The following is a 15,456-nucleotide window of genomic DNA, read 5'->3' as shown; positions in this document are numbered from 1 at the left end:
AGTCCGTGTGGAGGAGCTTGCTTTATGCTTTGGCTCCGACTCCACTCTTTTTGTTGGTGCCACTTTCCACTTTCCCACGGTGCTGGAGGTGGATGTGTAGTGTGGGATGTTGTCAGCATTGTTGGTAATGGCCATGCTGATGAAGCACTGGACTTGTGGAAGTCCCAGGGGGAAGATGAGTTGGCCCTTTTCCTCAGGGTTGAGGGATCTGAGCGTGCCACTTTCTTTGGATCCAGCAGTTGAAGGGACTTCTTTCAAAGTAAACTTTGAGTCTCATCTCCCAGTCTCTTTTAGCTCTGGCGGTCATGCTTCAACAGTGCTGACATCTTTGCACCACATGGTTCATACCAATGCGCACAGGGTCCCTGCATGAATCACACTTTTTAAAACTGGGGGACCCTGGCATCTTGAAAACTTGGGATCCAAGAACTCGGAGAAAAAAACGGGGTGTAACTTTCTTTAACTAGGTTTGAAGAAAAAACAAGCTAACACTGACTAAAAAGATTACTAAAGATTACTATCTAACAACAGATTTTTCTCTTTTTCCACAGAAAAATGCACTGCTCAGAGAGTCCTTCTCCTGCTGGGGACAGTAGAAAAGGAACTGAGGAAATCTGCGCCACGTGTGCAGCTAATAGATGGAAGAGCACAAGATGGCAACTGCTAAGGCAGCACAGGAAGGCACTGCTAAGATAAAACTCTTCGATCACTGGCGCAAGGACCCACCAACACCCGAGTGGAGCACCCACAGGAACACCACTCGAAGGAGAATAATAATTACCAATGAATTCTAGACTCCCTTTCTATCACTATTCTTTCATGTTTCACATTTAATGCTACTTCAGAAGTAGCATGTCACCAGGATCGGGGGAGGAGGGAAACTTCCAAAATGCTAAATTCCTGAATGCAAGAATTTCATTTTAAATTTCAAATATATTTCAGCAGATAACTGATTTACAGTCCATTTCAAGTATGAAAGACACAAAGTGAAAGTTACGTACAACTTCAATAAAAATTGGTTACCCAACACTGATAATTTGAATTCAATATCCAAATGACAAATCTAATCCTGTGCTGAAATCTCAGCTGAAATCACTAGCACCCTCCCCCTCTCCCAAAGCCAGGCCCTACATGTAGGGCCATCTCTATGGGAGTCTGGACCTGGGACAACATCCCTCATCCCTAGTCCACCCCACCCTATTCTCACTCCACCCCCTCTCCCAAGCCCTGCCCCTCCACTGTCTCTTTTCACCCTTGCTTTTCCTCCATTCCCCCAAACCCTCTCCTGTAAGGCCCAGGATATTAGCAGTAGGCCTTATGCTGGCAGCAGGGGTCAGGCCTGCTCCTGCGCTCACCAGCTAAGGCATAAAATGAGATTAAATGAACTAGAGACATAAAAAGTAACAAGACATTCTATAAATAAATACATTAGAAGCAAGAGGAAGACCAAGGCCCATTGCTCTATGAGGGGAGAAAGAAAATAACAGAAAATGTGGAAATGACAGAAGTGCAAAATGATTTTTTTATTTCAGTTTTTGATCAGATATCTAACATAGTAATGCCAGTGAAGATAAGGCAGGATTTCAGGCTAAAATAGAACAAGTTAAAATTATTTAGAATAATTAGATGTCTTCAAGTCATCAGGGCTTGATGAACTATATCAGAGAATATTCAAAAAGCTGAGTGAGGTGATGTCTGACTCATTCACTATTATTTTCAAAAAATCATGGAAAACAGTAGAGATTGCAGAGGATTGAAAGAGGGCAAATATAGTGCCAATCAATAAAAAGGACAATAAGGACAACCACAAAATTACAGACCAATCAGGTTAACTTCAGGATCTAGAAAAATAATAGAGCAAATGATCCAGTAATCAATTTGCAAACACTTAGACTCAGATGTAAAGTGTCGAATTTTAGCATGAATGACAATTCAAAGGATTCCCTTTCAAGTGCAGATTTAAAAGGTCTTTGTAGCAGGATGCAGGTAGTTAAGTTGTTGAGACAGTGTCCTTTCTGGTTGAAATGGCAAGAATTTTTTTTCTTTGTGATCCTGTCTGATATCTGTTTTGTGGGCATTGATCCTTTGGCAAAGTGTCTGAGACGTTTGTCCAATGTACATAACAGTCTAAGTCTAAACAAAGGATCTAGTTATCTTACCCATTACAAAGATAGCTTCCCTAATTATCACCTCTAATATCATTAGCCCACAGACATTCACCTTCCCCCCCATCGCCTTTCTGTTCTGAAATTTGATTTGTCCTTTTCATGTGTTTTCATTTTTTTAAATTGTATCCTTTGGTATATATGGTTGTGACTATTTTCTTCTACTATTTGATCTGAGGAAGTGGGTTTGGCCCACAAAAGCTCATCATCTAATAAACCATCTTGTTAGTCTTTGAAGTGCTACATAGTCCTGTATTTTGCTTCAACTACACCAGCCTAACACGGCTACATTTCTATTACTAAAATGGGAAATGACTGTAGGAAAAGGGAGTTACTCACCTCGTACAGAAAAGACTGTTCTTCAAGGTGTGTGTCCCCGTGGGTGCTCCACTTCAGGTGTAGGGATGTCCTGGAGCCATGGAGCAGAGTTTTTTGCAGCAGTGCCTGAAAATCGTGCACGCGCAAGGAGAGCCTCACACGTGCAGCTTGCATCCCCCCTTCAGTTCCTTTTCTCCATTGGAGTAGCTGTGACTCAGAATAGAGGGGAGGAAGGAAGGGTCATGGAGCACCCAAAGGGGGACACACCTCGAAGAACAGTCATTACTGTACGAGGTGAGTAACTCCCTTTTCTTCTTCGGGTGATATCCCTGTGGGTGCTCCACGTCAGGTGACTAGCAAGCAGTATCCGACAGGATGGTGGGAATCAGAATCACTGTTTAGAGGCTGTAGATAGCACTGCCATAGCCAGAGCTGAATCGGCAGCCAATTGTGGCATAATGGCATAAAGTTTAGCGAAAATGAGGTCTGAGGACCAGGTGGATGCCCTGTAGATGTCTCTAAGAGGTACATCGGTAAAGAAGGCCGTGGAGGTGGCAGCTGCACGGGCAGAGTGTGCCTTCGGTGGAGTTGGCAAAGGCTTGTTCTGGAGTGCATGACAGTGTAATATGCACAATGAGACTGTGACAGGTATTAAGGGTACGAACACCCCTTTCTGCCCAGAAGGGGGGTTCAGCGAACTCTCCGCCTAACCAGAATTTAGGTATTGGGGTCCTCTGTCCTCCGGGACAGGTCCCTCAGGTGCGATCTCCCTCCCCTGAGTCGGGAGGAGGGGTTCAGCGAACCTGGAAACCCCCCAGAGAAGGGTTGTGTTGGGGGCTCTGGCCCTCCAGTCTAGCCCGTGCTCGGGCGGGGTTCAACAAACGTGTGCAGGGTCTGGAGTGAAGGTCAGGCTGACAGGCGCTTCATGCACCCCTCGGATAGGAGTAGGTGGGGGAAGAGGGACCTGGGCCTGCCCTCTCCTCCGGGTCCCAGCCCGGGGCCCTAAGTGCAGGGTGCAATGCTCCCCTTGCACGGCGGATGGGGGTTACTCCTGAAACCCATCCGCCCACAGGCTCCAGAGGCGTACTTCCCCGGGCTGCTTCCTTTCCCCCTACCGAGTGATCTGGCTCAGGGAACCGCCGTGGGTCCTTACCCCGGCTTGTTCGGTCTCTGGTCCTCCTTGGTGGTCCGGAGGCCCGCGAATCCTGCACTGCTTCCTCCAGTACGGAGGCAGGTCCTCCCTCTCTCCTCCAGGACAGGGCCATTTCCTCCAAGCATCCCCCCTGCATCTCCGGTCCTGCCACTTTTCAAGTGGCCCGGGGGGGCAGACGCCGAGTGACGGCGCCCTGCCCCCTCTGCATCACCCCGTACCACAACATTGGGTGGCGCGGCAGAGGCCCCGCCCCCTGAGCCTCCCAGCATTTTGCAGCTTGTCCGCTCTCCCGGCCTCATGCTGGGGAGCGCCGGCAAAACTTGGCCCAACATCCCGTGCGGCGGGGCTGCGTCGCTTCCCCGCTCATCCCCGGCCCCGCTGAGCCGGGAATCAGGGCTGCTGCGGCCAGCTGCTGCTCTGGTCTGCCTTCTCCACCTCTGGTCCGCCTTCTCCACCCTCGTGGGTCCATCACAGAGACCCATTTGGAAATACGCTGGGTTGAGATAGGCGCACCCCTTGAGTGTGGTACAATGGATATGAACAAGTGAGAAGATTTACGGAATGACAGCATTCTGTCTATATAGAAGGCCAAGGCTCACTGTATATTGACCGTGTGGAGCATAGCCTCCCTGGAGGATGCGTGAGGCTTCGTAAAGAACACTGGTAATACTATAGGTTGATTGATGTGGAAGGGCATGCAAACCTTGGGTAAAAATGTTGGATGTGGGCGTAACGTGACCTTGTCCTTAGTGAAGATTGTATAGGACAGGTCTGTCATAAGAGCCCCTATTTCACTAACCCTCTTTGCGGAGTTTATAGCCATAAGGAATAGCACCTTCATTAGCAGAAATTGCATTAGGCAAGTGGCTAATGGTTTGAAAGGAGGCCTCATAAGCAAGTCTAGGATAAGGTGTAGATCTCACGTGGGGGAGGTGCCCTGACAGGAGGGTAAAGGTTTTGGAGACCCTTCAGAAACCTTCCTGTAGTAGGATGCACAAATATCATTAAGCCATCTATACATTCGTGCAGAGGGATTCACTAGATCCCCAGTTCTGAAGCGGTGTAGATAGTCAAGAATCTGGTGAGGTGGTGCAGTGCAAGGATCCGTGCGGGCCAAGTGATACCAACCTGAAAATCTTCCTAATTTTTGCATGTAGGTAGCCCAAGTGGATGGCCTTCTGCTCTGTAGAAGCATAGGGATTCTGTTCCTTGGAACCAGAGAGGAGCCACGTGTGTAGGTGAAGTGTGTGAGGCTGGGGGTGAAGTAATCTGCCCCGTCCTGAGATAGGATGTCACGCCAGTGGGAAAGGATATGGCATGGCTATGAACATCGTGAAAAATGGGAACCAGGTCTGTCTGGCCCACAATGGTGCTATTAGTATGACCAGAGCCTCATCCATCTGGATCTTGCATAACACTCAGGCTACGAGTGGGATGGGTGGGAAGGCATAGTGTAGTGGCTCATTCCAGTGGATGAGGAAGGCGTTGCTGTGAGATCCCTTGCCTAGGCCAGTTCTCAAGAAAAATCGAGGATGCTTGGTATTGTCAGGAGTTGCGAAAAAGTCTATAGTCGGGACTCCCCAGTGGTGGAAGATGGAAGTGAGTATGGTCAGATGTAATTCTCTCATTCTTGTTCAGAATTGAAATTTCGACTCAGGGTGTCCACTTGAACATTGTTTATTCTGGGTAAGAATGAAGCCTTCAGGGTAATGCCATGATGGATTCACCAATTCCAAAGGCAGATGGCTTCGGCGCACAGTGATGGGGAGCGAACTCCCCCTGTCTGTTTATGTAAAACATGGTTGTCATGTTGGTAAGTATGGGTATGTCTACACTACAAAGTTAATTCAAAATAACAGCCATTATTTCGAATTAACTTTAATAGCGTCTATACATGCAAACCGCTATTTCAAATTTAATTCGAAATAATGGCTGTAAACCTCATTCTATGAGGAGTAATGCCATATTCGAAATAGCTATTTCGAATTAAGTGCTGTGTAGACACTTAATTCGAATTAGCTGGCCTCCAGCCCTTCCCAGTTTCCCCTGGTGGCTACTCTGGGCACAACCAGGAAAACTCCTCTCCTCTCCCCCAGCCCCGGGGCCCTTAAAGGGGTAGAGTCTGGCCACTGGGCATGTGCTAGAGCCAGGCCTGTCAGCAGCCACAGCCCCTTACCCAGTGGCCGCACAATGGCAGCCAGTGGCAGCCAGCCGTCCCCGCCCAGTCCCCCAGCACCCAGGGACCATAGACAGCGCGCGCCCTTGTGGACTAGTGCTGAGACTGTGGAGCTCCTTGAGGTTTGGGAGGAGGCCCACAATGTGCATGATCTCCGCACTAGGTGGAGGAATGCGGCCATCTATGGCTGCATAGCACCTGCCATGGCCAGAAAGGGCCACAGGTTCACACAAGAGCAGGTGCACTTCAAAGTGAAGGACCTGTTGCAGATGTACACCAGGGCCACCAGGGGCGGCACCACATCAGGGGCTGACACCTGCCCCTACTTCCCCGCCCTCGACCCATCCTGGGGTGTCACGCCGGCAGGACCCCCATGCTGTCCCAACATTGGAGTCAGTAGGGTCGTCCGGGGAAGCCACACCAAGGAGTGGGGGTGGGGAGGGAGAACAGGGACCACACACGTGGCCCTTGCCTACCACACATCACGCAGCAACATGTGTAAGTGTGAGCACGTGCCAGGCCACCCTTGGGCAGGTGGCCCCAGCTGCGTGACACTCAGGGGCCGTGGCCTGATAGGCACATATGTGTGTGAAGAGACCTGACACGCTTCTGTGCCCGGGGCGGGACACAGCAGGATGCCCTCCCTTCACACACCCCCTCTACACAGAGGCAGGGGACATCTCCCCCCCACCTCAGCCACACTATACACGGCACAGGGGCATGGGTGCGGTCTCGGGGCACCTCCCACTCCCAGGGATAGCTGGACATTCCAAATATGGCCTCTGAGCAAGCACAATGGCTCTGACGGTGCAGGGCATGGTCATCCTCACCTCGCAGAGGGAGGGCTGATTCAGAGTCCACTCAGTGTGGACGCGCTATTTCGAAATGCATTTTCTGCATAGATGCGTTAATTCAAATTAACTATTTTGAATTAAGTGAACTTGAATTAATGCTGTAGTGTAGACATACCCTATGTGAACAGTCTGGTTGGTAATGAGCAGAAGGAAATGGTTGCACGCATTCCTCACAGCCCTGAGCTTGAGGAGGTTGATATGTAGCGAGGATTTGTGTGTTGACTACCCTCCCTGAACTATGTGTTGAAGTAGATGCGCGCCCCAGATGATAAGGGAGGGATCTGTAATGATCTGTTTGGAAGGTTCAGGCTGGTGGAAGGGAACTTCTGTTAGCAGGTTGGTAGAAATTGTCCACCATGTAAGAGAGTCTAGCACCCTCTTGGGGAGCACAGCTGTTCATGTAGGGCAAGGATGCCTGGTCTGTAAATTGATGCTAACCAGTGTTGTACAGCTCTGAAGTGGAGGCGAGCATATTGTACAACATAGGTAGTAGCCGCCATATGTCCCATGGCTTGTAGGCAGAACTATAGTAGTAGTGGTGGTCAGTAATACGGTCACGAAGTTGCGTAGTGCTGAGAATCGGTGTTGGGAGAGATAAGCCCTGGCTGTCAACGAATTGAGGCAGGCCCCAATAAATTCTGTTCCCTGAGAATTTATTAGCAGGGTCGATTTCTGCTCATTTATTAGAAGGCCCAGAAGGTTGAAGATCTGCCTGGTGTTGGAGATCATGTCGGTAGTCTGTGTGAGATCGGCCTTTTATAAGACAGACGGCTAGATATGGAAAGATGACGACGCCCTGTTGTCAGAGATAGTGATAGAAATGTAGCCGTGTTAGTCTGGTGTAGCTGAAACAAAATACAGGACTATGTAGCACTTTAAAGACTAACAAGATGGTTTATTAGATGATGAGCTTTCGTGGTCCAGACCCACTTCCTCAGATCCTTTGGTATATATGGTTGTGACTATTTTCTTCTACTATGTGATCTGAGGAAGTGGGTCTGGCCCACGAAAGCTCATCATCTAATAAACCATCTTGTTAGTCTTTAAAGTGCTACATAGTCCTGTATTTTGTCAGAGATAGGCTGTGACTATGGCCAGGACCTTTGAGAAGACCCTAGGAGCAGAAGATAGGCAAAAGAAAGTACTATGTAATGGTAATGCTTATGGCCTGTAGTAAATCGGAGGTAGTGCCTGTATGATGGGTGTAGTGTATGGCGATGTGAAAATATGTGTCCTGAAGGTTGAGGGCTGCAAACCAGTCCTCTTCATCCAAAGCTGGCATAATTGATGCCAGTGTTACCATTCTGAAGTGTTGTTTTTGCAGACACTTGTTTAACTTGTGTAGATCTAGTATGGGTCTCCAACCCCCTGTGTGCTTCTGTGTCAGAAAATTCTTAGAGTAGAATCCTCTCCCTTGAAAGGCCCAGGGAACCTTCTCTATGGTGGTTGATTTCCTGTTTGAGGAGTGTCCCGTGAGAGGGGTCCTTGAAGAAAGACGGGGAGGGAGGAAGGGTAGGGGGAAGCATCGTAAAGGGGATGGCATATCTTGTACGGATGATCTCTAAGACCTATTGAACTGATGTTATGATGTCCCACTGATGGTAAAAAGGGACGGAGTCTGTTGGTGAAGACATGGAACTGGCTCGTTGGCAGAGGTCGAAGTGGGAGGTCGGAGAATGAAGAACTCTGTCGAAGATCAAGGATGGAAAAAAAGGTTAATGGGGGGGCAAGCTGCGTGCGCGAGGTGCCAACCAGAGTGCAGTGCGAGGCTCTCCTCACACATGCGCAGCTTGCAGGCACTGCTGGAAAAAGCTCAGCTCTCTGGCTCTGGGATGTTCCTACACCTGACGTGGAGCATCCACGGGGACATTACCCGAAGAAGAAGAAATACTACAGAAATGGATATGGAGGGCATAGTAGATCACAAGCTGAAGATATTGACAAATTAGAGAAAAAGTCTAGAAGCACTACATAATGAGATTTTGATGGATCAGCAAATTGCCTGGACCAGTACCAGTAGCTGGAATATTGATTATCATGCTTATTGCAAAAATCAGCCAGGTCAATAGGTCTTAGCATAACTAAGCCAAGAGACGTATGTGACACGTAGTAGCACTCAGGATGTGCACCAGCCTCCCTGTGTCCCACCAAAATCTTAATTGCTAATTATAGTGCCTCCTCATGTCCCCTCCTCATTCCTTTGTGTGGTTCTCCTTGCATCCGCTCCCTTCACAGGTACCAGTCACTGATGCCAATAGGGGAACCACAAGAATGGCATCCTTCCTGACCATATCTCTGTTGAAATTGCTGAAGTATGCATTTTTAGAAAACAGGAAGCTTATCTATATTTGCCCTCTGGGATGTTTTTGTTCAGAAGCTCAAACATGCAGAGATCTGTCTAATTGATGATCTGAGAAAACATCTTGCTTAATCTTTGAAATTATTTCCTTAAAAAGTATTTTGATTGACATAATAAATAAGGGAGGATAAGTCTGGGCTCTTGGATCACTTTGTGGACACTACCAGCATACAAAAGATTAACCATCAGATGGCTAGCTGCATCTGTAACACTGGAAAACATCTCAAGACTTCAATAATTATTGAGAGTTGGGATGTTTTACTAATCTGTTGCAGATGTGTGTTAGTACTTGAGATACATAAAGTGTAGCTTTAAATAAAAGCACTCATGTATTGTACTGCTCATGTCAACAGTCTATTGGTCAGATGGCTGTATTCCCATTGATTTATTTCCTGCCTCACCAAGAGTGAAAAGTTACTAAGAACTTTGGATTCAGAAAACTCTGGGTAACAGGAAAGCAATTAAAATAATTAAGAAGATTTGAAAAATCTGATTTGTTTTGGCTAGAGAAGAGAAGACTGAGGGACAACATGATAGTTTTTAAGTATATAACAGCTTGATACAAGGAGGGTGCAAAATTGTTCTCATTAACCTCTGAGGATAGGACAAAAAACCAATAACCTTAAATTGCAGCAAAGGAGATTTAAGTTGGAGATTTGGAAAACGTCTTAACTGTCAGGGTACCTAAGCACCAGAACAAATTTCTTAGGGAGGTTGTGAAATCTCAAGCATTGAAGATTTAAAAGAACAGATTAGACAAACAATCAGGAATGGTCTAGTTAATATTTATTCCTGCCTCAACTACAGGGTACTGGACTGACCTATTGAGGTCTCTTCCAGTACTAAATGTCTATGAGTCTATGAATTATAGTCCAATACCTTATAATGAGAAAAAGACAATGCTTTCCATAACAAAGTTTGGGCAAATAGCATATGATGCAATTTAGATTTCCTCATCTGTTCGAGCTAGAAGTCAGTAATTTAAATGCTAGCATCTCTATTATTAACATTGGAAAATTCCTAGTTGCCCTATGATTAACACAATAGTTTTTGTATATATAAAAGTATGCAACTATTTCTGAATGCTTTATTCTAATTTAACTAAGTGGGTAAGAAATATGACTATCCAAATGACAGTAGTAATAATGCTGTGAACATTTTCTGTAGAATCATGTTATCATAGGGTATGTCTACACTTGCAGCCTAATTCGAAATAGGGCTGCAAATGTAGGCATTCGAAATTGCAAATCAAGCCCGGGATTTAAATATCCCATGCTTGATTTGCATCTTCCCAGCCGGGCACCATTTTTTGAAATTAACAAGCCCGGAATAACTGCCCACGTCTACATGCGGCAGCGAAACGGGTGTTCGAAATAAAGCCCTATTTTGAACTACCTGTTAAACCTCATTGCATAGATATTTGCTTCATAAACATTGTTAAAACATTCTTTAGCAAATATTTAAAACATTAATAAAGACAGAGAAGGCCCTTTGTACTGTAGTGGCAACTCTTAGATTATGGGCAATTTTCTATAGTATTGTGTTTCTTTTAACAACTGTCACTAAATTATATTTATGTCACACTGTATTTTTAGAATTAGAAGTAATATTCTACTATACAAAACTAATGGGACCACAAATTCTTCACATGATGAAGCAGTCATATTATGTTAATAAAAGAATAGTATTCTTGTTCCAACTAATTTCTAAATTGTTAGTATGGGTCAATAGTGCATTTTTAGGTTTTTTAAACTAATAACATACTAATGGATAAAATTGGCATCATAATCCACAATTTACTGGGTTTTGTATTATGTATTGAACCAGAAAACTGTGATTAATCTATTTGTAAGGTTTCAGCGTAACCTATTAATTATGAGTGCATGATTTTTTAAGTCAATTTATTTTCTATTTAACACCAAATAAACAGTGGTTTAGTGTGCACTTAATCTGGTCACAACCAAGTGAAAGAGTTCTCAAAACAAACAGCAACAAAAAAAATATGAAAATTTGCATCAATGAGGTGCTGCTTGGTGCTGAGTCTGTCAGTGAATGGCCTGATTGAGGCTGAAGAACCACCTCCTTTAACAGGATCTTCAGGCACTAATCCCTGTCTCTTAATGTATGGGGCTTGAATGTCTTAAAAACAGGACACTGATCTTTCTGTTGTCCTTCTACCAAATTAAAAAAGAAGTATGAGGGTCACTTTTGGACATACATTTGCCACAAGATCCACAGGCTTTAAAGTCTGGAGACCTGAGCACGCATTGGTGCAAAGCGCAGGGAAATACCTCCCACTTAACTACAGGCAGTCCCCGGGTTACGTACAAGATAGGGACTGTAGGTTTGTTCTTAAGTTGAATCTGTATGTAAGTCGGAACTGGCATCCAGATTCAGCCGCTGCTGAAACTGATCAGTTTCAACAGCGGCTGAATCTGGACGCCAGTTCTGACTTACATACAGATTCAACTTAAGAACCCCAGGCATCCCCAAGTCAGCTGCTGCTGAAACTGATCAGCGGCTGATTCCAGGAAGCCCGGGGCAGGGGCTTCCTGTAGTCAGCCACTGGTCAGTTTCAGCAGCGGCTGACTTGGGGACGCCTGGGGCAGAGCAGCTGGGGTGCTGCTAGGTTGGTCCAGTAGTGCCGCCGCTCCTCGGCGCTACTGGACCAACCCAGCAGCACCCAAGCTGCTCTGCCCCAGGCGTCCTGATTCAGCCGCTGCTGAATCTGACCAGCAGTGGCTGAATCAGGACGTGGGGCAGAGCAGCTGGGGTGCTGCCCGGTTGGTCCAGTAGCGCCCAGAGCAGAGCTACGGGACCAACTGGCAGCGCCCCAGCTGCTGTACCACAGGTGTCCGGAGCAAAGCCATGGAGCACGGGGGCAGCGGGACAGCCCAGACGCGCCGTGGCTGTCCTGCTGCCCTCGGGCTCCATGGCTTTGCTCTGCTTTGTTTCCCGTCCCCCTGGTCTGCAGACCAGGGGGACGGGGAGCAAAGCGGCGGAACACGTGGGCAGCGGACAGCCCAGACGCGTCTGGGCTGTCCGCTGCCTGCGTGCTCCGCGGCTTTGCTCTGCTTTGCCCCCCCCCGTCCCCCTGGTCTGCAGACCAGGGGGATGGGGGGCGGGGGAAAGCAGAACCAAGCCGCGGAGGATGCGGCCAGCTGACAGCTGTCAGCTGACCGCGCGCTCCACGGCTTGGCTCTGCTTGGCTCTGCTTTGCCCCCCCCCCGTCCCCCTGGTCTGCAGACCAGGGGAACGGGGGGGGGGCAAAGCAGAGCCAAGCAGAGCCAAGCCGCGGAGCGCGCGATCAGCTGACAGCCCAGACGCGTCTGGGCTGTCAGCTGGCCGGGCGCTCCGCGGCTTGGCTCTGCTTTCCCCCCCCCCCCCCGGTCTGCAGACCAGGGGGACGGGGACGGGGACGGGGACGGGGGGCAAAGCAGAGCCAAGCAGAGCCAAGCCGCGGAGCGCACGATCAGCTGACAGCCCAGACGCGTCTGGGCTGTCAGCTGGCCGGGCGCTCCGCGGCTTGGCTCTGCTTTGCCCCCCCCCCCTCCGTCCCCCTGGTCTGCAGACCAGGGGACGGGGGAGGGGGGGGGCAAAGCAGAGCCAAGCCTTGGAGCGCGTGGGCAGCGGACAACCCTGTCCGCTGCCCACATGTTCCGCCGCTTTGCTTCCTCTCCCTGGTCTGCTGGAGACCAGGGAGATGATCGGCCCCATTCGTAACTGCGGATCCGACGTAAGTCGGATCCGCGTAACTCGGGGACTGCCTGTACTCTAAAATGAACTACTGTAGCAATTTTTTAAAACTAAAACTAACTAACTAACAGATGTCTACACTGCCCTGCAAGGAGGTTTAACAGTAGTTTGAATTAGGAGCTTTAATTCGAACTACCTAATCCATGCCGCATGTAACCGCGGGCAGGTAGTTCGAACTATGGGGCATTTAAAAATGGCGGCACCCGGGAACATACAAATGAAGCCCGTGATATTTAAATCCCAGGCTTCATTTGCAAGTTCAAATGCCTACATTAGCCACTGTAGTTCGAACTAGGGTGGCAGTGTAGACATACCCTAACTGCTACAACTATAACAACTATACTAATTATGAAGAAAGTAAAAGGTTGCTGCACTTCATTACAAGAGCTATGGGGAGTTCCAGCTAACCATTACTGGTGGAAAGAAGGAACTGATGGGGGTAGGGAGCGAATTGGCAGGGCTTTAAATTGGGTGCCATTTTGGAGCCACTCCAGGGGATACCCAGGTGCACCCTATGGCTAGATGCTAAGGGAAAAATCTTCTGGCTAACACACACGTGCACACATAGACACCTAATTGGAATGCACATGAACAAACACTTGAAGTAGTATTGTTCCAGTAATCAGCATGGGTGCTGAGAAGGAATTAAAAGGGTGTGAGGCTGGTGGTGCCCTATATACCAGTATGTAATTACATGGCTCCAAAGGATGTTAGAGATATCCCTATGGATACAATAAGGGAAAAGTATCTGGCAACAGTGCACGCAATGTGCGCACAGCTAGCATGGAATGGACATGAGCAAACACTCAAAGAAGCTCAAATTTTAATAGTCAGGTAACAAAGGCATGAATGGAAACTGTTAATATATACAAACCCCTAATTTTTCATTAATAATTATATTTGGTCTCAAACACTTTCTGAAAGTTTAGAAGATTAAAACATGTTACCATGACATTTGTGTATTTGATCTGGTGCCAATAATGTATAAGGCAACAAAAAGTAAAAGCAGGGAAAAGTGAAAGCTACCTAATTACCTTAACTTTTCCTGCATTTTCCTCTTCTTCCTTTTTTTCTTCAAATTCAAAAGCTACAGTCATCCGCTGCTGTCGCTGCTCCTCCCATAAAGTAGGGTTAAAGCTATCGCTGTCTGACTGGAAATCTATAGTTAAAATCCAGGTAATAAATCTATAGTTAATATCCAGTAAAACTACTTTGTAACAGAATGGATAATTAAAGCAACCAGCAAAACAAATGTAATGTAGTTTCAACTCTAAATGACAAAAATGTATGTTGTATTGAGACCTGCACCTTGGGTTAGAGACTTCAATCATCTAAAGGCTATGAAAAGTGACAAAAATTTGTCAAAACCTATAAACAAGTTACACAATTTTTAATGTAATAAGCTGCAGATGAAAGTGGTATGCAAATTGGTGGTGTTTGAACATATTGTCAATTCTGTGACTTCAAGGCTTACAGTGAAGTCTCATGGCGTATGTCTACACTAGCTCATTAATTTGAGCTAGGTAAGCAAACGAGGCGACCGGAGTTGCAAATGAAGACTGGGATTTAAATATCCCGGGATTTATTTGCATGTTCCCGTCCGGTCACCATTTTGAAATTTCACTAGCCCAAAGTAACTGCCGCGCGGCTACACGCAACAGTGAAACGTTAATTCGAACTAAGTCCTTAGTTCGAATTAACTGTTACTCCTCATTCCACGAGCAGTAATAATTAATTCGAACTAAGGACTTAGTTTGAATTAACATTTCACTGCTGTGTGTAGCCGTGCGGCACTGAGTTCGGGCTAGTGAAATTTCAAAATGGCGACCGGCTGGGAACATGCAAATAAAGCCCAGGATATTTAAATCTCGGGCTTCATTTGCAACTCCGGTCACCTCGTTTGCCTACCTAGCTTGAATTAACAAGCTAGTGTAGACATACCCCTGATTGCTTTAGTAGAAGACTAAGATGTATCCCATTTTATTGTAGTTTAGGTCAGAATAGGGAGGATGGGGAAGTGGTAGACTCTCACTAAATGAGTGCCTCTTGCTAGCAGAACTATGAAAGAACACTGGCCATCCTCTGACCTAGTGTACACATTAGACCAAATTCTGCCTTTCATTGCACCATGCAATCCTAATGAAGTAAATTCAGTGAGTTTACATAGTGTGTCAGAAGGTAAAATTCTGATACCCATCCACCCACTCCATCTCCTCACCCCCAAAAAAGAAAAAGAACAAATCTCAGTCCAAAATTAAGGCATTAAGAAACTATAGATTTAACATACAAAAAGATCCTGTTTAGAAGCATTTCAGTATGACTAAATATATACTGCCTTGTATATACTTATAGAAACAAATGCAGCCATTCCCATCCATGGAGCCATTATTAAAAAAAAATGTTCTCCCTGTGATTTAAATAATCATTATAAACAAGTTTTTGCCTTTGTAATGAATTGTTAACAGTATTTTACCTTCATCACCGCGGGGTTGCTGCGGAAACATGTAGTTAGTCAATACTCTTTGCTTTGTTTCTGGATGGGCCTCAGTTTGCAGAGGGATAAGGGCCTTGGACTATAAAAAAAGATGGAAGATCGTTTATAGGCATTCAAAGAAAAAACAATTTTATGATCTGGTAAAAGTAGAATATATAAAAAAGAATGTATGAATAATATC

The 15,456-nt window shown here is 46.5% G+C and overlaps 1 protein-coding gene across 1 annotated transcript in view; it reads right to left on the bottom strand.

Annotated features, from left to right (window-relative positions):
• Positions 1-15,456, bottom strand: part of LRRC7 (leucine rich repeat containing 7) — a 399,063-nt gene that overhangs the window by 84,527 nt on the left and 299,080 nt on the right. The window contains exons 15-16 of the mRNA XM_075936231.2: positions 15,255-15,354; positions 13,816-13,940 (exon numbers count right to left, since the gene is read on the bottom strand). Of these exons, the coding sequence (XP_075792346.2) occupies positions 13,816-13,940; positions 15,255-15,354 (225 nt within the window). The remainder of the gene's footprint in view (positions 1-13,815; positions 13,941-15,254; positions 15,355-15,456) is intronic.

This window comes from Pelodiscus sinensis, chromosome 9 (genome assembly GCF_052426305.1).
Source record: "Pelodiscus sinensis isolate ZL-2025 chromosome 9, ASM5242630v1, whole genome shotgun sequence".
Lineage (NCBI taxonomy): Eukaryota > Metazoa > Chordata > Testudines > Trionychidae > Pelodiscus > Pelodiscus sinensis.
This window is presented reverse-complemented; position numbering and strand designations above follow the sequence as displayed.